General features: G+C 42.6%; 1 protein-coding gene across 3 annotated transcripts in view; it reads right to left on the reverse strand.

The window, feature by feature from the left end:
- Positions 1 to 25,856, reverse strand: part of CACNA2D3 (calcium voltage-gated channel auxiliary subunit alpha2delta 3) — a 913,092-nt gene that overhangs the window by 524,162 nt on the left and 363,074 nt on the right. For all 3 annotated transcript variants that reach the window (XM_059716157.1, XM_019495461.2, XM_019495460.2), the window contains exon 5: positions 19,606 to 19,768. In XM_059716157.1, coding sequence (XP_059572140.1) covers positions 19,606 to 19,768 — 163 coding nt within the window. The remainder of the gene's footprint in view (positions 1 to 19,605; positions 19,769 to 25,856) is intronic.

Raw genomic sequence — 25,856 nt, forward strand, 5'->3', positions numbered from 1 at the left:
ATTAGCTGGCATAAATTTGTTATAATCAATCAGAAGTAATCAATATTTTTCTAAATACAACTGAACTTCTAACTCAATATTACATTCATATTCCAAGTCTTAGTAAAATGGATAATGCAGCTTCGGCTTCTAAGAAACATGCTGTTTGCCTTATGTTTGTCAGTTGAGTTGACATAAGCTGTATCACCTGTTGAAAGAAATGCTTGAAAATATTCATGGCCTTACCATCCATCACAGAAGAATGCCCCATAATTACAAAAAAACACAGATAAAATCCCTTCCTATACCCATTAGAAGCTCATAGTATTCCACAGAGGGATTTTTTTTTTTTTTTTTAAATAAAGGACCACACTAAATAACTGAAGTGCACAGTCATTACCAAGACAGTGGGCTTGCCCCAGAATCAGGAAATGTTTAAGGGTTAAAGAAACTATTAGATTTTTTCCATTCTTTTTTTACAGTGCTATGCTTTCACACCACAGAAAGAAAGGCAAGGCACCAAAAACTTAGCTTTAACTAGAGTACAACTTTACTGCTGCTAACTTAATACATGTGCATAACTATGTAACGATTAGGTAGCCAATCCAGGTCTTCCAAATTGGCCCATCATCCTATCTTCATACAAACATGGAGGGTACAGGGAAAAGAGGTTGTCACCCTGTTGTATCCATCTACCCTGCAGACTCCAGAATAGAGGAGTCTGCATCCAATTCATATCCGTTTCTGATTTATCAGGAAACGTGCTCTGTTATGGAACACATACCTGCCCTATGCACCTACCACACTACAATAACAGAAGCATATATATGCTCCTGTGAGAAATGTAGAAATAAAAAAATGGTACAAGCCAATACAATCTGGCAATAAGGGAAACATTAATTTCCACCCCGAAATGGCAACCAGCATAAAACCCATCTAGATTCCCGAAATCCTTGTAGCATTAAGAGTGTGAGGCAAGTCAGAAGGATCTATTGTTCCTATTCACAGAGAAATGCCTGGGGCTGGGGGAAGGGCTTTTAAGCCTTCTTTTTGGGTGCCCAGGGACCAATTGTCTTCTCCTGCCCTCCTTTATGTATATAATTCCACAACTGATGCACCTACTCTCCTCCTCAAGCCCATAGGGAAACTGAGGAGCTATAAGGAAGGGGAGAAAAGTTCTTAAGGTGTTTTCTTCTTTTTCACCGGCTCAGAAAAATCCTCTTCACCTCTGACACTGCAAAGGTGCCCAATGATTGTTTATTTTCATTGAAAGTGTCACCCAGGCATTCAGTGAACTGCTGTTTTAGCATGTAGTTTATAAGGCTCTTAAATGAATGCTTTTTATTTTGTCCTGGTCTCACCACATTCTGTTCATTCTGTTAAGTTTCACTGTTAGTTTTCAGCTATGGTTGATGCCATGACGGTAGACCTTCTCCACTGAAATAATTATTCACACTTCTAGTGGAATTAAGAATGGAAAATCATGCCAATGTATCCCCTTAGTTTATATTTACATAAATGTAGAAATAGATTATTTTATTTAATACCAAATATCAGAGGTACATTTTCAAACTACTTAAAGGGATTAAATGGGGAACTCTCAATGGATCCCCAAAGCTTTGAAAATCCCACCCTAAGAAGATATGTAATGACACTGTATTTTGTAATCAACTGATACTGACATTTTTTTTCCATAAGTGAATAAATTAGAGAAAAGAATATTCCGGTGATGATTTGTATCAATACCACATTCATAGCTGTTCTAATATCCAAATTTAAGACTAAGCTGACATATACAATATGATTTTACAATTCTAAAAGGTCAGTGGCCATAAGAGAAAATATATTGGATTGGATAAAAGAGCAAAATTTAGCCAGCAAAGTTTGATGCTTTTATGCAAAATTTTAATGCATCACAGCCCAAATTAGGAAACATGAACCATGTTTCCCTGTTTCCTATTCCAAAGATAAAGTTACACCATAGATACATGAATATGTTACAGTTCTATAATGCTAAGGTGAAAAATGTCTTCCAACCAGCAAAATCTAGGGTTTTGGTTTTTTTAATTATTCCTTGGCTGTAACCTGTTGCTGATGCTTTTACAAATAAGCCTATTAGACTCAAGCTGCAATCACGTAAGTTGAATCACACCTTGCCTGGTCACCTCTTGATTACGTTAATAGAAATAATTAAGATTGCCATTTCTCTCTTTTTTTTAAAGTAAAGAATTAACGAGTTTCTGTCCACTTAATGTAGTACGAAACTTAAAATGTCTAAGAGAGGCTCAAAATTCACTCACTTATATTGCTAGTCTTTGAATGAATATGTCGGACAGAATTGTACTGGAAGATGCAAAGAGAAAACTATTGAAGTCTAAGTAATTCTGATGTCAATATTTAAAAATACTCAGTGTCAGCAGTGTGCTAAATGTCTGCATAATTTTCATAGTCTAGAATTTACTTAACTGAGAAACAAATCAAAACATATCTCTGTACAGTAAGCTAAAGTTGGATTGCAACTTTCCAGATTTGCTGAGAGCTTTTGAAGATATCTGATCTCTTATTTTGACAAGTTTTCATTAAAATCAGTATTTGATTCTAACATGTTTAAATTTCACTGCTGTAAAGCAAACCTCCTCAATGAAGTGGAATGCATCACTTCCTGGATGGGGCAGTCACTGGCATCAGTCTTCTGAGAAATGATGGCTTAAATTTGAATATGTCTCTGCTCATACTCAAGGCCTGGTAATTAAGCAACAAGTAAACAAGCATGGGGCTGTGTTAAACTGGTTTCTTGAATTAAAGCCACTGGAGATGGTTATCAGCACAGATTTTACTATATGTGTAATAATTTAAAGTGTTTTCTATGATGTATTACATAGTTAATACTGCCTTCCTTCACATTGATCAGGAACTAGAAAAGCAACAGCCAGTTTCCTTCAAATTATAAGAAATTCTGTGTAAAAGCAATGTCTGGGATTTTTCTGACCAAAATTTTTAAGGAAGACAAGAGAATTTCTAAATTGGACTTACACATGCACAGATTCAGTTTTGTGTTCAAAGCCACGTCTTTAACTCACCTGTACAAGTTGGGCACTTCTGAAGGTGCACATATTTAACAACTATCATCTATATCATTATCCATCACTTGATCTAGGGCTTCTAAGATGAATGCAAGGCTGTACAACCTCAGAGCAGCTGGGGGCCACACATCACACTGGTCATGGGCCCTGGACCACACACCACACAGGCTGCATGCCACAGGGCCTCACTGTGAGAAGCTATGCACCCCCTCCTCTTTCAACCACCACTGGACAAGACCCCTGTTGCCACTGCTACGTGGGCAGCCCCCACCCCAACCCACTGCTGCCATGCAAGTAGCATGAGCCATCCTGTCATTCCCACCACACAAGTGAGCCTCCAGCCACTGCTGCTAAGCAAGACCGCAAGTGTGACATGGATAGCAGACTTACCAGGCCCCTCTGGCCATGCTGCCCTGTCCCAGAGATTTCAGCTGCCACCCCAGCAACAAGAGCAATAGGAAGAGTGGCAGCCCAGCAGCAACCTGCAGGCTGCAATTTAAACCCCTGTGGGCTGGATGCAGCTGGCAAACTGCCAGTCAGACAGCTCAGAACAGCTTGTCCTAAAGGTCCGAATCCCTAGTTCCACAAAACTCTTAAGTGTTTGCTTCAGACCATACACGTCCAGCAAAGCAGGGCAGTCCAACTTCCAAGTGGTGTCTTCCCCTGACCACCAACTGCTGCATAGAGCACCCTTATGTGGACTCCTGCACCATGTGCCTGTGCAGCCAAGACTCCATGCCTTACACTGCGCTGCTCAGCTCCCTGGGTTATGGCCAGGAAGCAAGAAGGAGCCCAAAGACCAGCTGGAGCTGCTGGGGTGATAAGGAGAGTGGTGGGCAGAGCAGGGGCCCAGGGGCTGCAGCTTAAACCCTTGAAGGCAGCATGTGGGTCCAGTTGCACACCCTGCAGCAAAGAATTTTAGCGTTTAAGTCAATTAAAGTCAACAGGATGTCAATATTTACTTGAAAGCAAGCAAACACTTGCATGATTTCTTAAATAGGGAACTAAGAACCCTGTGAGTCAGGTACCAAAAAGGGACACAGACCAGGAACAGCAGAGAGTCACGTGCATCTTTTTGAAACTTGTGCCCTGGAACATAATGGAATCCAAGTGGAAGCTTTAGCTATAGATTGATGACTATTGCTCTGTAGAAGAGAGCACCAAAATCATTAAATGTAAGTGTTCTTTCCTTCCTGACATTCAATACATTTGAAAGAAGTAGGAAAAAGATAAACAGAGCAGTAAGTGGTTTGAAATCTGAAGTTTATCTGGTACCAACTTAGTTTTGCCACCTCAGTTTCTTACAATAAGGATATTTAGCACAGAACAGAATAACTCAACAGATTACTACATTTTGCACAGTCATAGTCCACATTTAATTTCACTGCTAGATGGGTTAACTGGCTAAGTTTGTTCTCCAGTAAATATTCAGACATTACAATACTCAGTAAGACAAGATCACATATAGTTAACTGGAAACAAGTATAAAAAGGAAAACTCCCATTAACTTGGATCAATTTAGCTAAGCCTAGTTGCTTTCCACTGCGCAGAAAAATTTAAGTCATTTCAATGAAGTTTCTTGTAAGTTACTTTATTATATTCCTTTAAACAGTTTTTTAAAAATTCCACAACATTTAAATAAAGCCTTATTAAATATTCCACAACATTTAATAAACCCTTGCTATATTGTAACACTGAGCTACAGGGAACAGTACAGATGTGGGGAGCCAGAGCCAGACTGACTGTTTAGTGGGCCCTAGGCAAACAAACTTGTGAGCCCCTATTTGTTTCACTCAATAATTGTAATAGTAAAATAAGCACAACTGGGCCCCTTCTTCACTTGGGCCCTAGGTATGTGCCTAGTTTGCCCATGCATTAATCCAGCCTTGTGGGGGGGGGGGGGGGGGCTATTTTAAGGTTATGGCTCACATCAGGGTCCGCTGACTAAATGATGGCTAAAACAGGTTAATACATCATTTCAGAAGAAACTAATACAATTCTGGAGGGGAAGCTCAACCAGACAGAGGATCATTGTAGGACACACCAGAAGAAACCAGGAAAAGAAGCTTTACTTAGGATAAACCTGAGGAAGGGCCACATATCAAGACTTAGGATTTGGAAATGAATGGTAACACCTGTGAGAAAACAGTATGTTTAAATTGACAGTGGATTATTTAACAAAGCAGCTCTGCAGAATGAACCATGCAAGTCTTATGGAATGTGAGCTGGGCAGCCAGGTGGGAAAAACTGGCTCTGTTACGTGCTTGTGCTTTATTAAGAAGGATGTCTCTCTCTTTGGAGTGATCCGCTTATCTTTTCAGCCTATGGATAATTTTCACACTGAACTACTGTATTTACTCAAAAACCATGACAAGTTTTTTTTCCCCATTCAACATAGAGATAAGCCCCTCATCTTAGATTTGAATACAAGCAGGGAGGCAGGGGTGGGAGGCAGGTGCTGTGGCTGTAACTCCAGGCCCAACCTGGGTTTGGAGTTGTAGCTGGAACAACCGCTGTTGCCTTCCCCAACCTGCCCCTCCACACTTTGCCTGCTGCCCCTGCCCCTGCCCCATGCCTCTGCCCCCACCCCCACCCATACTATCTCCCTTGTCCACTACTTACCCTCTGTTGTGACTCCAGCTCTGGCCCCACTTTGACCTCTACCCACAGCAGCAGTGGCAGCTGCTGAAGGCCAGAGTTGCCACAGCCTCAAGCACTGCTGACCAGCTAAATAGAGGGCAGAGCAACAATGGCTGGAATGAGGCTGGAGCTGGAGCCATGAAGGAGAGTAAACGGCAGTGGCTGGGGAGGGCAGGAAGGGGAGAAGTGGAGCAGGCAGGTGCCAGGTGATGGGGGAAAGCCACCAGGGGGCACAGGCATGGGCAGGCAAGCAGCAGGACAGGCAGAAAACTGTAGCAAATCTATACATTTTCCATGTCTAGAATCTAATTCTTGGGGGTGGGGGCATCTTAAATTTGAAGTCACCTTGGATTTGGGTAAACACAGTAGGGTTGTGTGAAACAGAACTGTTTCGTTTTGACTTCCACTTCGCCAGGACAATGTTTTGTTCATTTCAAAAGAACTATTCCATTTAGTTTCACTGTTTCAATGCTGTTTTGATGTTTCACCCATAAGCTATGATGGCGAAGCATGAAACTGCCTATAACTTTGTCATTTCTTGCCTGATTTGGATGAAACTTGCATGGATGGTAGCCCCTTCTGAGGCCATGAAGCCTACCATGTTTCAAGATGGGTACATGGGTTTCTGGTAAAATGTATCTCAAACTGTTCAGAGCAAAACGTGTCACTTATAACTGTGAAGACAGAGAAAGCTCAGTTCAAATAATGCCTTTTATGCCGTTTTTTCCATCCCTCCCCCAGAGCACTGGGATTGGAAGAGACCTCAGGGAAGGATCACAGTCACTGGCCAGCTACACAGTCAATGTCAAAGCAGTCCTTCCCCCCTCTTCCCCCTCCCTCTCCTTGGTTTCTCTTTAGCTGCAAGGAAGCCCAGCTTCAAAACTCAAAACATTTTGAAACGTTTCAACTGCCCTCATTTCATTTCAAGGCTGCTTTGAAGCCTTTTGTTTCATTTCAAATTTTGCTGGTTTGAGCTTGAAATGAGTCAAAACAGTGTTGAAATGAAACAGCTGGCAAAATTTCGCACAGCCCTAGTTTACAATACAGAGTTGCAGCGGGGCGACTCTGCATAAGCCATTTGCTTCCTGCCAACTGACAAAGCAGAGGGCAGTAAACCACAGAATGATTTGCTTTTATAATCCTGGGCAGTGACAGCTCTTTAAGAACTGCTCTCATCTTTTGCAAAGCAGCAGGTCTGAAGCTGCTCTAACTCCTAAAATGGCTCCTTGAAGTCTCCAAGAATGCAGAAAGGGTAATAAGGTAGCAAAAAGAGCCATCTCTGCTGGCCTTCCTCAGATGGCCAAGTCCCGCTATGATATATCTAAGGATCTGGCTAACTGTGTTTTTGTGATATGTAAGGTGTGATCCCAACTCACACAAGGTTAACACTACTGCAATAGCATTGACTTTAATGTTTATCCCAATCAGCACCATATGAGAAAGAAGCTTTACTCTCAGGGCCTTCATTAAACAGTGAAATAATCTAATTCTTGTTCAATATTATTTTTAAAGAGAAAGAATATAAATAATAACTACAAAGGGCTACAGAATTGATAACCACAGAAATGTTCAAAAGAAAGAACCGAGTGAGAAAGAGAGATTTTCTGACATCTGAAGGTTCCTGGCATGCAACCCAATACATCGTGTGAGCAGCTCCCTCCCACCACCATCTAGAAGCATAACATCTACCTTCTGCACAGCTTTATCAACTATTGAACAAAAGAATGGTCACAAACAGTTACACAAAATAAAGCTCATATTACTTGATGCAAGTTCATTTATACATCAAACTATGAAGCTTTTTCAATTTCCAAGGGAAACTGTCACTACTGGTTCTGTACTGTATTCCAGTTTCCCTCAAGCCATATCTTTCAGGATTTTCTCAGCTTGATGAGTCTTTCTGATCTATCCATGCTGTCTTAGGTCTGCAGCTACATTTCTCTGAAATTCTGAAGATTCAGGAAAAGAGTTTGCAACAGTATCACATTATTTACCTAGATATTCATAATCGTCTATTCCAAAAATAGCTTTATATACGCAAAATTTAATGCAAATAGTTAAAGGAAGTCATGTCACTACTGAATGGATGCATAAGTAAACAACACTACCTAGGCCACAAAAAAGAAAATTGAAAAAAGGGGCATCAGCTCCTACATCATTGCATATGTATTTTGGATATCAATTTAAAAAGTTTATCCCATTTGAATTTGGATAATGGTAATTATATATATATATATATATATATATATATATATATATATATAAAATCTTTTACCTTTTATTTACTAATATCTGCAGGACCCAGACTGAGAGTTTTCAGACCCTCTGTCCTGTCCATCTCCTTCAGCATTTCCTCACCTGCACTTCTTCAGTAGAGAAGAACTTCTATCTTCCATTTGTAAGTCTGGTTCCAGACATGCCCTCTCTATGAAGATGATGTGCAAAATCTGCTATCTGATTACCTATTCTCAATCCTGTCTCATATTTCCAGGTACAGCTAGGTATCCCATTTCCATCTCAAAGATCATAAAACTAATTTTGATGTCTGACATCCTAAAACTAACGTAGAGGCCTCAAGTGCCTCTACACTAATGCTTGTAGTATGGGGATTAAGCAGGAGGAACTGTACTTCCCGATTCCAAGTAAGAACCCAGACTTAGTAGGGCTCACAGAAACCCGGTGGGACCCTACATACAACTGGGTGGCAGGCATTCGGGGATACACCCTCTATAGTAGAGACAGGACAGAGAGGAAAGGTGGGGGGGGGTTGTGCTCCATGTCAAAGAGCACCTCACATCATCAAGGATTAGCTTTGGGTTAGAGGAGGGTCAGGCAGAGACACTATGGGTCAAACTACAAGGGGGGGCGTGGTGAAAGGGACCTTACGGTGGGTGTCTACTACAGACCACCCAACCAGGGGGAAGAACTGGACTGGAATTTCTCTGGTCAGCTTATGGAGGCTGTTAGATCAAGGGATGTTATTGTCATGGGTGACCTAAACTACCCAGACATTTGCTGGGAGGAGCAGACAGCCAGGTCTGACCACTCGCGTAGGTTCCTAGCTGTATTACAGGACCTTCAACTTATCCAGGAAGTGCACAGCCACATGAGGGGTAACAACTTGCTGGACCTGGTCCTGGCCACAGGGGATGATCTGGTGAGGGGACTGCACGTCCTTGACCACCTGGGCAATAGCGATCATCACCTGCTGGATTTCACTAGCCAATGCAGAGTGTCAAGGGCTTACACCAAGGCTAAAGCCCTTGACTTCAGAAGGGCCAACTTCAATGAGCTTAGGAGACTAGTGGGGGAGGCACTGAGGACCCAGAAGGTAGAGGAGATGGGAGTCCATTAGGGATGGTCGTACCTGAAGGGGGCAATCCTCCAGGCCCAAAGGATAACAGTCCCTGAGAAAAGCAAGGTGGGTAAGAGTGCTCAGAAACCCCCTAGGCTAAGCAAGGGCATTCAAGAATGCCTGAGGACTAAAAGGACTAAAAGGGTGGCATACAACCAGTGGAAGGGAGGAGCTATCACCAAGGAGGAGTGCTCCTCCTCGGCCTGGGAGTGTAGGAAGGCCAAGGCAGAGATGGAACTCAGGCTAGCGTCCAGGATTAAGGACAACAAAAAGTCCATTTTCAAGTACATTGGGAGCAAGAAGAGGGCACCAGGCAATGTAGGGCCCCTGCAAGACACAAACGGTAATCTGGTGGTTACGCCAGACAAGAAAACTGATATTTTTAACAGTTTCTTTGCCTCTGTTTTCTTGAACAGGGACTAGGACATTCCACCTACCAGAGGTAGGGACAATCTCAGGGATAGCTCTGTCAGGCCTTCAGTCAGTGCAGATGTAGTTAGGGATCTTCTGGAAGGGCTAGACATTTTTAAATCTGCAGGTCCAGATGCCCTCCATCCAAGGAGGTCCAGATACCCTCCACCCAAGAGTGTTGTGGGAGCTGGCAGGGGTCATCGCAGAGCCCTTGGCATGGCTGTATGAGCATTCGTGGTCATCTGGCCTGGTAATGAGGGATTGGAAACTGGCTAATGTGGTCCCAATTTTCAAGAAAGGGAGGAAGGAGGACCCAAGTAACTATAGGCCTATACGCCTCACCTCGGTGCCCAGGGAGACCTTGGAGAGAATCATCAAGGAGCATATCTGTGGGGGGTCAGCAGGGGAGATCATGCTCAGAGCAATCAGCATGGGTTCATCAAAGGCAGGTCCTGCCTGACCAACCTGATTGCCTTTTATGACCAAGTAACTAAATCCTTGGACGATGGTGTCACCGTGGATGTAGTCTTTCTAGACTTTAAGAAGGCCTTTGACACTGTCTCTCACCCCATCCTCATCAATAAATTAAGCTACTGTGGCATTGATGTCGACACAGTTGGATGGGTAAAAAATTGGCTGATAGGGCACACCCAGAGAGTGGTGGTGGACGGGTTGTACTCACCCTGGTGAGATGTGAGCAGTGGGGTACCCAAGGGCTTGGTCCTTGGGCCCGCACTGTTTAACATCTTCATCAGCAACTTGGACGAGGGGGTGGAAAGCACGCTGTCCAAGTTTGCTGATGACACTAAGATGTGGGGGAAGGTGGACACACTTGAAGGGAGAGAGAGGCTGCAACTAGATTTAGACAAACTACAAAAGTGGGCAGACGAGAATAGGATGGGGTTCAACGCAGACAAATGCAGGGCGCTGCACCTTGGGAGAAGGAATCCACAGCATACATACAGGCTGGGGAGTTCCCCTCTTGAGAGCACAGAGGCGGAAAGGGATCTTGGAGTCATTATTGACCCCAAAATTAACATGAGCCGCCAATGCCAGACTGCAGCCAGCAAGGCCAGCCATACCTTGTCATGCACCCAAAGATGCATCTCAAGCAAGTCCAGAGAGGTGATACTCCCCCTCTATGCGACTTTGGTCAGGCCGCAGTTGAAGTACTGTGTCCAGGACTGGGCGCCGCACTTCAAAAGGGATGTGGCCAGCCTGGAGAGGGTTCAGACGAGGGCCACCTGCTTGGTGAGAGGGCAGCAGGACAGGCCCTACGAGGAGAGACTGAGGGACCTGAACCTGTTCAGCCTCAGCAAGAGGAGGCTGAGGGGGGACCTGGTGGCTGCCTACAAGCTCATCAGAGGAGATCAACAGCAAATAGGTAGAGCCCTTTTCTCCCCAGCACCACCTGGGGTGACGAGGAACAATGGTCATAAGCTGTTGGAGAATAGGTTTAGGTTAGAGATCAGAAGGAAGTATTTTACAGTTAGGGTGGTCAAAATCTGGAACCAACTTCCCAGGGAAGTGGTCCTCGACCCTACCTTGGGCAAATTCAAGAGGAGGTTGGATGATCATTTGTCTGGGGTCTTGTGAACCCAGCATTCATTCCTGCCTGGCAGGGGGTCAGGCTTGATGATCTGTTCAGGTGTCTCCTGACCCTAGCCCTAGCTACTATGAAAAATGGACAAGGGAACCTCTTGCACAAAAATGCTTATATAAGGGGAACATATCATGAAAAAAAGCAATTATAATGATGCACACATATTAAGTAGATGTGTATTATCCATTATTCATAGTACATTACAAAATATGTGAAAGTTGCATAGGTATGACCGCCTATCAGAGTTTGAGTGGAAAATGACACAAAATGGTCAAATGATGCACGTGTAAGTAAAATTATCAAAATGGCGACCAGAACATGCTTTGTGAGCTTTTATTTCACATAATTATGCTAGAATTTTTTAATGTTATAAAGAGCTATTATAAATAAGCTAAGAAACATAACTACTCATGCACTAGACACTTCTACATGCACTATTAATGCACCTGAATAAACTCCAGCACAGTTTACACAGGAGTCAGCTGCTTCCTAGGCACACTGTCTTCATGTGTGCCTGGGACTGCAGTAATTTGAGCCAAAGAGGAGCAGCCCTGGGCTGGCAGCCCCATGTTCTGGGTGGTAGCATTGGGTAGCGGAGGGACTGGCTGGGGCATGAGGATGCTACAATACAAGGCTAGTAGACAGGTAGCCTCCGTACCATGGGACCCTCATTCCACAGCCAGCCCCAGTAACAATCTACACAATCTTAACACTATAGATATATCAATAGAACAATGTCCAACTCATTGCTGTCTCTGTCTCACTCTCTCTCTCTTTATAGTGGTCTTCTGTTTTCCTTTTGGAGGAATTTCCTTGTGGAGGATTTTGGGGTATTTTACAGAGTGACTTTGGGATTTTTTTTAATCAGGGTTTTTTCAGTTTTCTGATAGGGAACACTAGAAGTCCTGCTTGGGATGCCAGTGGCAGGACCCTGCCTGCTCAGAGCTGGCACCTTTGACCCAGCTGGCTGTGGCTGACCTCCTGGCCAAGTGGGGCCAGGAGGATATGCTTTGACAGTTCAAAGCAGGTCACCACACCCAGAACATTTTCTGGGCAATAGCTGCCCAGATGGCCTAGCAGGGGGCACACGTGGCAATAGTGCTGCACAAAGGCCAACCCTGCAGCCACAGCCCACTGACATCTGGCCCAGACAGGCAGATGCCTCTACTGGCTGTGCAGTCCATTCGGGTCCAGCAGGTGCGCAGCAGGTTACAGCCAGGCAGCAGCCCCCACTGCCAGACTGCTGCAGTACGTAGAGGGTGCAGGGAACTCTCAGGGCTGCTTCAGCAGTCCAGCTGGCACAAGGGGTAGTGTCCCCAGGTACCAATTGGCTGGGCCCCAGAAGCTCCTGAGAGCTAGTAGCCCTGAGCTACTTGCCAGGGTGGCTTTTTATACTTTTGTGGGCAGGACAGGATAGCTTTTTATACTGCTGGTGGCAGCACAGGTGCTGGCCCCGGGCTCTAGCTCCCCCTGGCTGTAGATCTAGGAGGAACCAAGCAGGATTATTTTGCCCCAAGCAGCACAATTTGCTCCACAACAAAGTGCATGTCCGAGCATGTGCACTGTAAAAAAAGCCCCTGCTCAAATTTGCACTGCTTCTATCTGAGCTGCTGCAAGTGCATGTGCGGACGCGCCCACTGTGTGCAAATCTAGTCTTATGTTGGACTTCTTTGCCTTCATTTTGCATTAGTAGAGATAGACTTCAAACTTCTGGGCACCAGACTATTTCTTTTCTTTAATTATGCAATGAGCTATGTTTATGTACTATTTAAATAATCATAATTTCCTTACTCCCCTCCTTCTCTTTAGAAGACTAGACATGCATGATACAGCTATTAAGGGGAATTAATGATCAATCCATCCTGGCCATCCAGTTCTAATTTAGGACTGTCAGGGGACCTCCACACAAATAGATTTCTGTCAGCTGTCACATCCATAGGGGACAGAAGCAGGCCTGGAATACAAGTTTCCTCCGAGACTTTCCCTACACCCTTCCACTTATACTCAATCATTTGTTCACTGTTTAAAGTAACATCATAATGTGAGCCTTAGCACCACATCTATATCACATTCAATAAACTCTGCTTAAACAGAACATGTACGATGACCGAGTTGACAGATTTCAAATTTCCACACTTTTTAAACTTTTTAAAAACCAAACAGTATAATAAACAGACATTTTCCAGAGACATAAAGGTGGCCCATTCCCTCAAACTGTTTTGCATTTTAAATAACTCAATGCACCAGCAACTATATACAAATATTTCATTTTCCTCTTGGAAATGGAACACAAACCCTGTTCTGAAATAGCTGAGAGTTGGAAGGTTCTTTTCCGTGGGCTTGTCTACACATGCATTTGCTACAGAGTGGGTTTATTCTAGAGGCATCTACATGTGCAGGGATGTGGGAGAAGATCTGCTGCTCCTGGCAGCAGCCTACTCCCACCCCCACCAGCCCTGCATTGGCCACCTGCAGCAGCCAGGGGGTGTTCTAGGCTCCCCCGGGGTGCTAACCCAGGGGCAGGCAGGGAGCATAGCTGTATTCTGGTGCCATCTCCTGATTGGGGGCTAAAAGAGTTCTCCCTACACCTGACAGATGGCTGCTGCCAGGGCAAGCTCCACCACCAGAGCCTGGGCAATGACAATGTCCCCATGCCTTGGCAGCAGGAAGCTCCTGGCCCTCACTCCCCAAATGTGGGCAGGGGGCTTGGAAAGAGCTTCAGGTCCCAGCCCCCTGCCCCGATCCACCAGTGGGGCAGCTAGCAGCTAGGCCCTAGCTGGGCAAGATTTTTCCACCCAGCCAGGGCTTCACTGCTAGCTGCCCCACAAGCAGATTGGGGCAGGGAGCTGGGACCTGTCCCTCCGCTGCAGCTCTTTCTCCAAGCCCCAAGCCTCGATCACCTGCTCCATGATCATGGGAAGGGTCCTGGGGAGCTTCTTACCAGCCCAACCTTGCAATCATAAAGCAGGGGTTGGGAGCCTATTCCCTGCCCACTTCTGCAATTGTGAAGCTGGGTGGGGAACAGGCTCCCAGGCTATTCCCAGTTCCCAAACCATAACCACAGGAAAGGCTAGGAAAAATCTATAACATGTACTTGCACATACAAAATGATTAATGGTCTCAAGAACTAAAACATTTTCTCAAATGGGTTGCATGGTTTCTTAGTAAGTATGTTTATGTAGACAAAATGCGAAAGTGCTTATAGTAGTGCTAGAGTGACGTAGCCATGACAGTCCAGGAATTACAAGAGAGGCAAAGATTTATTGGGGGGTTGATATCTTTTGTTGGACCAACTGTGTGGTTGAAATGAAATTAGAGAAATAAAATTAGACAAACTTTTGAATGCAAGGCATTCTTCGTCAGGTCTGAGGAGGGAAGTCAGCATAGCAACAGTTGACAATTAAGAACAGAGAATAAAGCTGTCAGGCTTGGGGGGGAGGAAGCTACCAGAGGCAATAGACAAACAATTAACAGAAGAAAAAAAAAAGCTTAATTACTTCAGTCTGTTCCACCAAGATAAAACTAAGCAATTTGCAGTCCTCCAGAATCCCAGGATGCACTACTTCCAGCCACCCCACACTCAGATGAGGATACAGCCCAGGGGCACAGACAGAAGTAACAATTTTCACTCAATCTGGCTACAGAAAGTGGTCTATAGCTATGACCAAACACAAGTGCACAGCTGCAGGCAGCTTTAAAAATGGCCAACCAGTTGAAAATCTGAGCCTTCACTGCATTAGGGGTCAAAGGAATTTGTTTCAAAACAGCATGTTCTGCAACTTGTGTCTGCCTGCCTGCCAGCCTGTTGCTGTTTTCAGAATGGGAGGGGGGAAAGGGAGTGGAGGGAGTTCAGTCTGGGGGCTTTTCAGCCCCTGTTGGAGGGTGGGGAGGGTGTATCGAAGCCCCCTGAGGTGGCTATATTTTAAGCTTGCATAAACAGCCATTACTTTTTGTAGCAGGGTGGGGTCCCTAGGGGCAGCCATGTTACCCCTAGGCTACTTAACCATGCCAGTCTTGCCCTACAGGCACCCTCTATCTCACCCGCCACATATTGTTGGTATAATTGATATAGGGAGGCTGCCCTTCATGTTTGGGTTTAGACACGGTCTGGCTAGATCTTATGGAACCCTGTGGGTCATAGACCCTTTGGCGTCCCACGCTATGGTGGATGGTTCCTGAGTCTCTCAGCCTTGTGGGCTATATGCATGGCTCCAAACCATCCCTGTACCATGCCCCAAGCCTCGCAGATGGTACTGACATTATGAGGCCTAGGTGAGACAATTCAGCCCCCTTGTCCTCACTGGGCTCTCAGCAGCCTGGTTGCCGTGCCCTCTCTGGCACCTGGGTCCCCATGCTGTAGTGGGCCCCCAATAAGGCCTCCTCCTTCCCCAAATAGCCTCACCCAAACCACCGATGTTATTAGACAACAAACAAACATGAGCCCCTGGGCTATAACGTAACATGAAGTTCAAGGCATGCTCTGCCCCTTTAAAAGAGTAGAGCTTCTTCTCTAATATTAGGTGCCTAGTGGGCGAGGGTACCTTATGGGCTCCTGGTACCCCATTTGCCCTAAGGGTAACGTATCCAATGGCTGTAGCATCTCTGGGCCGGCCGGCCGGCCGGCCCGCCTGCCCTTCCTTTCTGAAGGCTCCTTCCCCTTCAGCTACTGGTAGGGAGCTGACTTGCCTGGTCCCAGCCCTGGGGTTTATATGGGCCTAGGGCCCAGCCTCTTCCAGCGAGCTAACCAGGTGCAGGTGCAGCCAATTCCCTCATTAGCCAGTTGTCATGGCAACCTGCACCAGGGCTCTTATCTGGCTCTTTGTGTTCCCTCCCCAGGCAATCTCTGCTCTAAGAGGAGCAGGCACCTTAGTGCCCTGTGACACTTTTCTAAGACTCATTTAATCCTTAAGTATGCTCACCCCACAAAACAAGGATAAATAAGAGAACTAAAATTATATAGAAATGTTTCTAAAATAGGTAACAATCAAGTTGTATTTAGGAACTGTCTATGAAACAAATATATGAAGAAAATGATTGCATAAGATTTTAATGCCAAAGTGTCCTAAACAGACCAAAAAGGGAATGTATGTATGATAAAGTAAGTGTGCCTGTGTTTGTGCCTGTACGTCAAGGGTAGAAGGGAGTAACTAGAGCTATACAGAATTCCCATGTAATGAAGCAATCAATTTACAGAGCAGGTGGCAATACTTGGTTCTGCTCTACTGGCTAATTATTATAACCGCAATCAATGGTGATAACTTATTGTTCTGAAATTCTATTAATTAAGCTTCTTAAATACAGAAAGCTTTCAAATTGGATGCATAACATTTTCCTAGTTAAAATAAAGGCTATATCAAAGTGTTGGCCTCTATCTAAGTACACTGTAATCTGGATCATTCATATCTGAGTGGTTCACAACTCCTCTGGTTCCCAGAGGGTTGCCAAATTAAGAATGAGCTGCTCAGCTGTCTGCTGTGGCTTTTATTTCAAAGGGCACTACTTTTCCCCTCAGCTGGAGCACCACACAGCTGTTCACTTTAGCTACACATAGCCCTAGTTAATTTGAAAATCCTCATTTTTGTGGGGGAAAGTAAGGAACTTAACCCTGCAAGGAATCTGGGTTCTACTGTATTTCAGACTATGTCTATGGCTGAACTGCTGATTCTCCAAATCAGCATCGAATCTGCAGTTTTGGATTCAGCTGAATCGAATTGGGACAGTGATCCGAATCAATTAATCAATTCACTGTCCCCAATTTGGGCCAAATCCAAATCTGAATCAATTATGGCCTATTTCGCACACCCCTACTATCTACTACCTATACCTTAGTCAAGGGTTTGATTAACTTACCAGCACCCTACCACTGTTGTCAATGAACATGAGCATGGGCTGCCAAAAAACTAAGTATATGACCACTGTGCTTGGCTGAGGACAAAGTTTCTCAAGTTAATATGAACATCCAAGCTGTAGCCATATTCCCATACGAAAAATGTCAAGAGTAATCAAGATTTCAGCAGCTGAAAGAAATTCAAAAGACTAAAATGCATTTCTGCAGCTTCATGAAGTAATTATTTTGGCTGGTCCAAATTAGACACAGGGGAACCAGGAATCCCACCAGTATGCTCTCAAATCTCTCTATAAACAATTTTTGCTTTACTGGCCAAAACAAGACTTAGCAACCCAGCTGACTTTGGCCTGATTGTGGAGTTTATTCAGGTCCAAAGAAGGGCTCGGTATATAAATATATTGTATATTATTTAATAGTTTCATTATAATAAAGTCCTCACTACCTCAATTTTCAGACCAGTTAAAATTGCTCTGTAGTAAGGATTGTTTGAGCATTTCTATATTCTTTTGCAACCATATTTTCCTTTGCTTTATTTTTCTTTTAATAAGGACAGCATATGTATATGGCAATTCTGGAATGAGTTCATTTAAGAAGAAGCATAAGAAGAAAAATATTAGCATTTTTTAAAAAGTGTCACAGAAATCATTCGATAGCTTTACAAGCTTTAAGTATTTTCTAAATCTCTTTAAAATATTCCATTTTAATCATTTCTCCAGGAAGCTCTGTTATTTGTAATCCCTAATTTAAAATGTTTCTGTAAGGTTTCTGGGTTCTCAACAGGCTCCATAGTGGAAATCACATCTTAGAAAAGAAACTGTCTTATTATCACCTCCTCTCCCAATACAAACTATTTATATTATTTCTCCTTTCTTTTATGATTACATAACATCCCTGTGTGAATTAGCAAAATGTCTAATGTGGTATGTACTGTTAGGAAAGTATTTAATCTATTTTTAGCTGTCTTTTAATACCTTTCAAACAAGGAGGAAGAGCAAGATAATGTGACCAGCCAGCTTGCCACAGACCACTGACAAGTGCTCTGTGGTCCACAGTTGGAAGTTTCATATGATGGTGGGGGCGCAATGACATGTTGGTGCCCTGCTCCTGCCCATTCTGTTGCCGCTCACTGACAAGCCACCCCCCCAGCCCTGCTGCTGCCCCTCACTCTGGACCGCCTGCCCCCAGCCATGCCAGTGCCCCTCACTCCCAAACAGTAGTACCCTGCCCCCCGCCGCCCCTTGCTGGTGCCCCTCACTCCTGACCCACGGCTCCCTGGCACTGCCAGTGCACTGCACACCCAACCCACAGCCACCTGTCAGATCTCCCATTCCCCTCACTCCTGATTCACAGCCCACTGCCCCCCTCCAGCCCTGGCAGTGTCCCTCATTCCCTACCCACAATCCCTGCACCCCTCCCAGCCCTGCCGGTGGCCCTCACTCCTAATCCGTAGCCCCCTACCCCCACAGCCCTGCCAGTGCCCCTCACTCCCAACCCACATCCTTCTGCCCCGCAGCCCTGCTGATCACCCTCACTCCCAAATCGTAGCCCCCTGTCCTGCCCCCCAGCCCTGCCAGTGCCACTCACTCCCAACCTGCAGACCCCTGCCCCCCCAACCCTGCTGCCCAAGCAGCTCCCACATTACTCTCTTTCTCTCTCTCTCTCTCTCTCTCTCTTGCCCACACAGGAAGCACGTAACCCCCGACAGCCAATAACCATACTCCCTGCTCCCAGCCCAAAGCAGCTAGCCCGGGAGAGGAGAAAACCCAGACATTTGCTCTTATTTTAAAAACCTGCCCAGACGCAGCACAGGGGTCCAAAAAAGAGGACATGTCTGGGAAAACCCAGACATATGATAACCCTAAAAAAGGGGTGAAGAGGAGGTCCCCGCAAGAGCCCAGGTGGACTCCAATATGAAGAGAGTGACAGAGATTCGAAGACTATAGAGTAAAAAGGCCATAGAGGGGCCATAGAAGGCATGGTGAGCAACTGAGCCATGGTAAGCCCAGAGTGGGCAGGGCACAGCAAGGTCCTTACAAGAGAGAAGAGAGCACAAAAGACAGAGAAACAGTGAAGCCTATGGTTGGGACTGGAGGACCAAATAGACTACGAGAGAGAGACAACAGAGCATGAAAGTAACGCCATAAGCAGCCTCCCTTCTCAAATTAATATCTACTCTGAACTAGATCACATGGTGGGCACTAGAACAGAGAAGAACTTTGCTCAGGATGAGTTCCAGGGTAGGAAGAAAGAAAAGCATAGCACCTGTCTTGTGACAAGCACAATTCCTCAAAAGGGTTTCCCACCCCACTTTGTTCCACTTAGAAGCTTCATTTAGGCTAACAGTAAATAGGGAATCCAGTTGGTGAATGACATTTTAAGGCTGGTTAGCTAATCTGAAAATCCAAGAAAGCAATTTGCTACAAGAAATCTTATTTTCAGTCATAGAATGTATGCTGTAAATTGACTGTATTAGGTCACTAAGTTACAGCCATGTTAAAAAAAAAATCAGAACTGTAGCCCTTGTCATCTTTACCATGTCTGTAGACTAAGAGGGAGTCTAACCTTAACAAATCATACAATGTGTTGTTATTGAATTACCATATTTTATAGCTAATATTATAAGCTAATACATTTCTAAAATATCAGAAAGTTGTGGGATGCTGAATGAAAGGAGACCTTCGCTTACCTTTATTATACATGTTGGTTGGTACTTGGACATCACTCAGGCTAATGTTCACAGGCAAATTATTGAAGTGGTCATTTGGAACTAGAATGAACTCCTTTCCCAGTTCCAAGTAGTTTCCTTCTTCATCCCGTTCATTTATGAGAACAGCATTGAAATATTCATACTGCAACAGAAGTTCACATTTAGTTACTTTTCGCATTATCTTATGCAGTTTTCTTATGTTTTAATTCATTCATTCATTTACTCAAATACTGAGCAACTCATTCACTTTTCTGTCTTCTCTAAAAGATCATGATATGAAAAGCTACATATTTTAGTTCCTCTAACCACTGTTGGTAATATTGGTTCAAAATTCTGAACTGACAAAAAACTCCTCGGAGTTTAATATTTCTATGAGTTAAGAACTGCTATTAGTGGTGAATTTAGAACTTTATGAGACAAAAGCATTCCAACTGCACAAGAGAAGTTGAAGGAAACCAGCAAAAATTTGAGATACACCAGAATTTCATACCCCTCTTTTTCCCTCAGTTCTTATATTTCTTCAACCTTCCTTGAAGAAAGGGAGTTATTTATTTAATGCTGAACACCACAAGGTCATATAACAAAAGGCACCATAAAATAATGCACAATCAACTTCTAGTTTAGCACAGGCATTTAAACCAAGATTTGATGTTTTTTTTCTGAAAAAAGAAATTATCATTTGTATGTATACAGACAATTCAAGAATCTTTGGCTTTTTCTGCACAAAACCATAACAAGATAAGCAAAAGCAATTTAGATAAAATTATTGATTGTTTCTGACAACTCAGGCAGAAGTTGTCAAACTCAATAGGCAACACACAGTAGCATAGTCTTCCTCTCCCCATTCAAATTTGTATTCTCTCAGATAGCCTTAATCATTGGCATCAACAAAAAGATTTTCAGGTATTTGTTAACTATAGTGGATCAATATAGAATGTCTTTGAAGAACCCCATGAAGTTGAATCCTAAGTTACTGCAATAAATAAGTATAAAATTATAAATAATATTGGGGCACATGGAGACTTTATACCCTATGCTGAGAAAACTACCTTTATTGGATTTTATCTCAATATTTATTAGGCCGACATATAGCTACAGAGTTTATAAACTTAAATAAATGATAGGTAACAGACCCATAGGTTTTGAAATGCTGCCAGTATTTCTCAGCTGTGTATGCAACTAGTTTTACTCAGCAAAAAAGTCACTAGTATCTTGCCATTTATTGCAGTTGTATTTCCATTGAGCAGTATGACAAGAGTACTCAATATACCTAGAAAGAGCTATAAAGCATGTTTCCCACAGATCACTCATAAAGCTATTCTTTCAAAATATTAAACCTATATTTTGGTCACCAAGGAAAAAAAGATGTAAACAAAGCTACTATATAATAATTGTTACTACTGTGTCTCCTCTTAAAAATCTACAATTGTTCATTCATTCATTCCATACGCTATTTTTCACATACAAAGAGGATGGATACATATTAATATCTGAAACTGGCTTTAAAACAAAAGCATCTGATGCCATCAAACCATTGACCTAGTTGCTGGTAATGCCTTCTCTTGGGAGTGTAGGAGCCAACAAGGTTAGTTTACCCTTTTGGCCTGCAATAATCCCCCTCCTCATACCCACAGGGTGTCCACAAGAGTTCCCATGAAGTGGGGAGGACTACACCTCCCTTATTTCCTAATTTTCAAAGGTACCACAGCTACATTTCTAATTCTGCTAGCCCTGACAAAGCCTCCCCAGCTAGCTCTAAGGTCACAATACGGGTGAGGTCCCTGTGCTACTTAAAACTGCTGGATCCTAATAAAGTCATAATAAATACTATTTGCTTATTTAATCATAAGATTTTAAAATGAGTGAAATATAAAGTTCACTGCACAAACACAATGAGACTTTACTGATTTTATTTTAAAGACTACCATTAAAATATTCCATAAACATGTAAATCAGTAACCAGCCATAAAAGCTAGACAGTAGAGGGTCAATTATCTCAGCTAAGTGAGATCCAAACCTGTTCATAAAATCAAATTCCTCAGCTGATGAACCCTGTATTAAACAAAGGAACTCCAGCACCACAGTCTAAAGCAAGTTTTTTCAGTTTTTTCGTTATTTCATTGTTTTGGGGTTTTCTTCTTTTCTTTTTTTTTTTTTTTTTTTTGTAAGACTTGTTCTCAGGTGTTCTCTTAGTCAACACTGCACTTGCTGTTGCCACATAGCACCGCAGAACACCTTGCATTCAGATAGCTGAATGATTTGGATAAACAATGTTTGGATAATTGACACTCTGCTACTGTAATTATTACATCGTACCTTCCAGGAAACAGATTTGTACTGAAGTCAGCAATCTTACCTTTGCATTTTATTTAATTAGATACAGGGTGAACCTACATGTACAATTAATGCTGTTTAATCTTACTGCACAATAACTTACTGCACAGTAAGCCAGCCCTGGAAAGGCATCTACACATGCCCCCTGTTCGGAGCAGATTTGCTGCTTACAGGATTAAGCAGATCCAGGCATGCTCCTGCTCTGCTCTGACCTCCTTTAGCAGCAAGGGGGAGCTGAAGCTCCAGATGCAGCTGCCTGGGTGCCAGGCATTTCCAGGGGGTGGGGGGTGGAGGAGGCTGGACCCTGCTGGTCTCCAGAAGGCTGGCCCCCTGTTGGTCTGTCTGACCAGGAGCAAATTTGTTCCTAGTCGGCATCTGCACATGCAATACTGCATGTTAGCTAATGCACAGTAAATCTACTATTTGTTAATACAGATAGTAGATTTACTGCGCATTAGCATATTTTACTGCACAGGAGTTCAGCGCACAGTTACATAGTGATGCTTTACTGCACAGTAGATTAGTCTACTGTAAAGTAAAGCATCTCATGTATCCACAGTGAACATCTCATGTGCCCACAGTGAAGTACTTCTGTTCTAACTGGGATGTACAACATTGACTTCAGCAATTCAAATGAAAACAAAATTTAGCCCACGCTATTTAGAATATTAAGATCTTGAAACAGAATGATATGAATGGAATAATATGGAAATGGTCAATTTTAGAGTAATTTCTTAGATAGTATTTTGCCAATCAAAACATGTCACTCATCAATAAAAGCACATTATTGGCATACTTTGTTTTCTTTCATCAAAACGTTTATTCCTTTTCTAAAGGGATTAATCAGTAGACACCCTCCTTCATCATGTTCTTTTGGAAGGAAAAGTAATTTTCAATTGTAAATGTTAAATGGCAAAGCTAGCTGTGCATTAAAATTTGTTACACTGTAAATAAAATACACTACTAGATTTCCAATTAAGCATTTTTGTTTGCTTGTTTGATTGATTTTACTAGTATTGTTTACATAAAAATATTCCATGAACATTTCTTGAACTGTAAAACGGAAAACACAGCTTCAGGCCAAAATAATCAAATTGCAGTGCACTGTCTTCCCTCAGTGATTCTAAAGACCTTAAAATCCTCAATAAGTAACAAAACATTATATTACATTGTGCTTTGCCAAAACCTATTTTCATGTAAATGTGAAACAAAATGAAAGAATATAGGCCCTTCTATAAGCCCTAAAGAACAAGAATCAGATAATCTATATAGTTCAAAAGAGCTAATGCTGAGTTTAGGAAAAGGTTAGTGTTTATGCAGTAGTGTTGTATTGCAGCTTCTTGTGTGCTCTTTTGCTATAGCAAGGAAAACACTGCATTTGACAGCTGAAATGTGGTAAGAAGAAAATTAAAAATAAAAATTAGATTAAAAAAGTAAAAGAAATCCATCTGGCACTCTGACACTGCATTTGAGATAATGCCCTAGGGAAAGGGGATAAAGTCCTATTTGCTGACAACACAGATACTGTAGCCACTAAGCTCTAAGAGAAAATGACTTCAATTTAATCTTGTCAAGGAAGGTCAATCTTTGATGTAACCTTAACAAGGTGAGCTCCCACAGTGCACAATATGACATGCCAGAAACATATTAGCCTAATAACAGCAAAATAATTATTTAGAAGTACTGCAAGACTGACTGTGACATGACCAGAAAGCGAGATTATTCTAACTTTGTACATAAAGACATGTATGAGTGACAAACCAGAGGGTAAGCATTGTAAGGAAATCCGTTCATGTAACTTATTAAAGAGAGACCACTGAAAGTTTGTTCATAAATATTTATTTTCTAATGTAATTCTCTCTGATCATGTGTAAACAAACTATATTTTACACACTCATTACTATGCACTAACACTTTCCTTAACATGTAGCCACCTGAAAATTTGAGCAATCACGTTTTATTCCCACTCCTCACATAACTGACAAATTATTGGCCCCAGCAAGATCATGGAAACTTGGGAGAATTATGAGCCCCTGGTTTCATTTTTAAAGACATTTCTTTCTCTTTCCCTTGTGACAAAAAAAATTCTGAAGACATCAATAGAAGTTGATCAGTAGAGCTCTAAAGAACAGATAGACAGCTAGACCCTTCTTCATTAAGAAACCTAAAGAGCTGTCAATATACATATTTAATGTAAAATGACTCAATATGTTTGAAGTCCATCCCAACAAATAGTGCTACTAAAGTAACTAAAATCCTTAGATCAGTCTATACATAGTGGTGTGATTAGAATAAAAGAAATCTCATGCATGGGTGAGGTTAGGATGTGCAGGTTCACTCAAACAGGCAGAAGGTGACCAACAAAGGAAAGCAGCAACTACAAGAAATGTTATTTTAGAACATAGCTACAGACAGACATTTGTGATAAATTGCTGTCACAACAGCTGTTGGGTATTGTCTGATATCTTTCGACATCTATGAAGCATAAACTGCTAGAGAGCCAGAGGCATGCAAAGAGTGAAATGGAAAAACACCTTGGAGAGCAGACCAGCACCACCAGTGAAAGATCTTCGGAGGTAACCGATCTGCAGGGGCCTGATCTGCAATAGCCCCCAATGCAATAAGGTTCTTAGACCTGCGTTAATTAGAAGACAGGAGTTCCACTGACTTCAGCGGGTGCCTTGGTTCATTTACCAAGTACTGTAAATGAACTATTTTACTATAGGTCAGTAAGAACTGTTGCAGATGACTGCCATTCTTTTGAATGTTTTCACGTTTTTATTTACTTCAGGGTAATGAGAAATCTTGGGATGCTTAGGTTATTTATCAACTATTCTTTAAATATTTTAAAGCAATGTTTGCTTGTTGAAACAAATATTTACTCTTCTACTTAAAAGAAAAATATTTTATGACCCTGACTTTGCTCACATGGCCAATACTCTCTTTATATTGTAATACTAAACACATGTCGGTTGGCTGCCTTCTTACTTAAAATTTTAAAGGAACTATATACTTTCTTTCACCTTGTTCTGAAATACTGTGATTCTCAATTTTATTTCAATGTGACATTTCTTCAGCAGGTATAAATAAAGTGACTTTCCAAGTCAATACAAGAAAAATAAAGCACATACACACTTCCCAGAACTACTAAAACCTAAATAAACTGCATGGGAAGAAAAAAATGACAGTGGAGACTGTAGTTAGTTATAGGGACAGTGACATACTTGTATTACAAGTATGCTGCATATTGCCATCACTTTCATTTGCCTTACCATGCAATAATTGTATACTTGCAGAGACTACACAAAACTGAATACTTTAAGTTGTTTTACCAATACACTTGATATGTCATATGGACCATGCATTATGTCTGAAGGACACCTTTTAAAGCAGAACAAAACTACAACTAGCCAAAAACTACAGGATATTTGGGCTTTCCCAAGTATATAAAGGAATTAAGTCACCATGAACACCTTGGTAAGCTAGTTAATACATACTAGGGCTATATGAAGCTTCGGTAGCCAATTAAATTTGGAGATTCGGCCTGATTCAGCAGCTGAATCTTTGAATCTGAATTGAATCAGGAGAGCCATTAAAGGTCTGAATCAAATAGGAGAAATTTAGAGATTTGGAAGGCTTGCAGCAAACAGAAACTGAGAAGAGGGAAGGGGGTAGAGTGATCCTCCATATATGGAAAAGGCTAAGAAGGGGGGAAAGCCTGCTCTGATATTGACATCTGTAGCTAGCCAGTGACTGTGATCTTTCTCTGAGTTCCCTTTCAATGACAGTGCTCTGGGGGAGAGATGTAGAAACAACATATAAAGCTTTGTCTGAAGTGATGTGTGCCTTTTGTGAGCTGTGTCTCTCTTGGAGCATCAGCATCTGAAAGGTGCTGG

The sequence above is a fragment of the Alligator mississippiensis genome, chromosome 12, assembly GCF_030867095.1.
Source record: "Alligator mississippiensis isolate rAllMis1 chromosome 12, rAllMis1, whole genome shotgun sequence".
NCBI lineage: Eukaryota > Metazoa > Chordata > Crocodylia > Alligatoridae > Alligator > Alligator mississippiensis.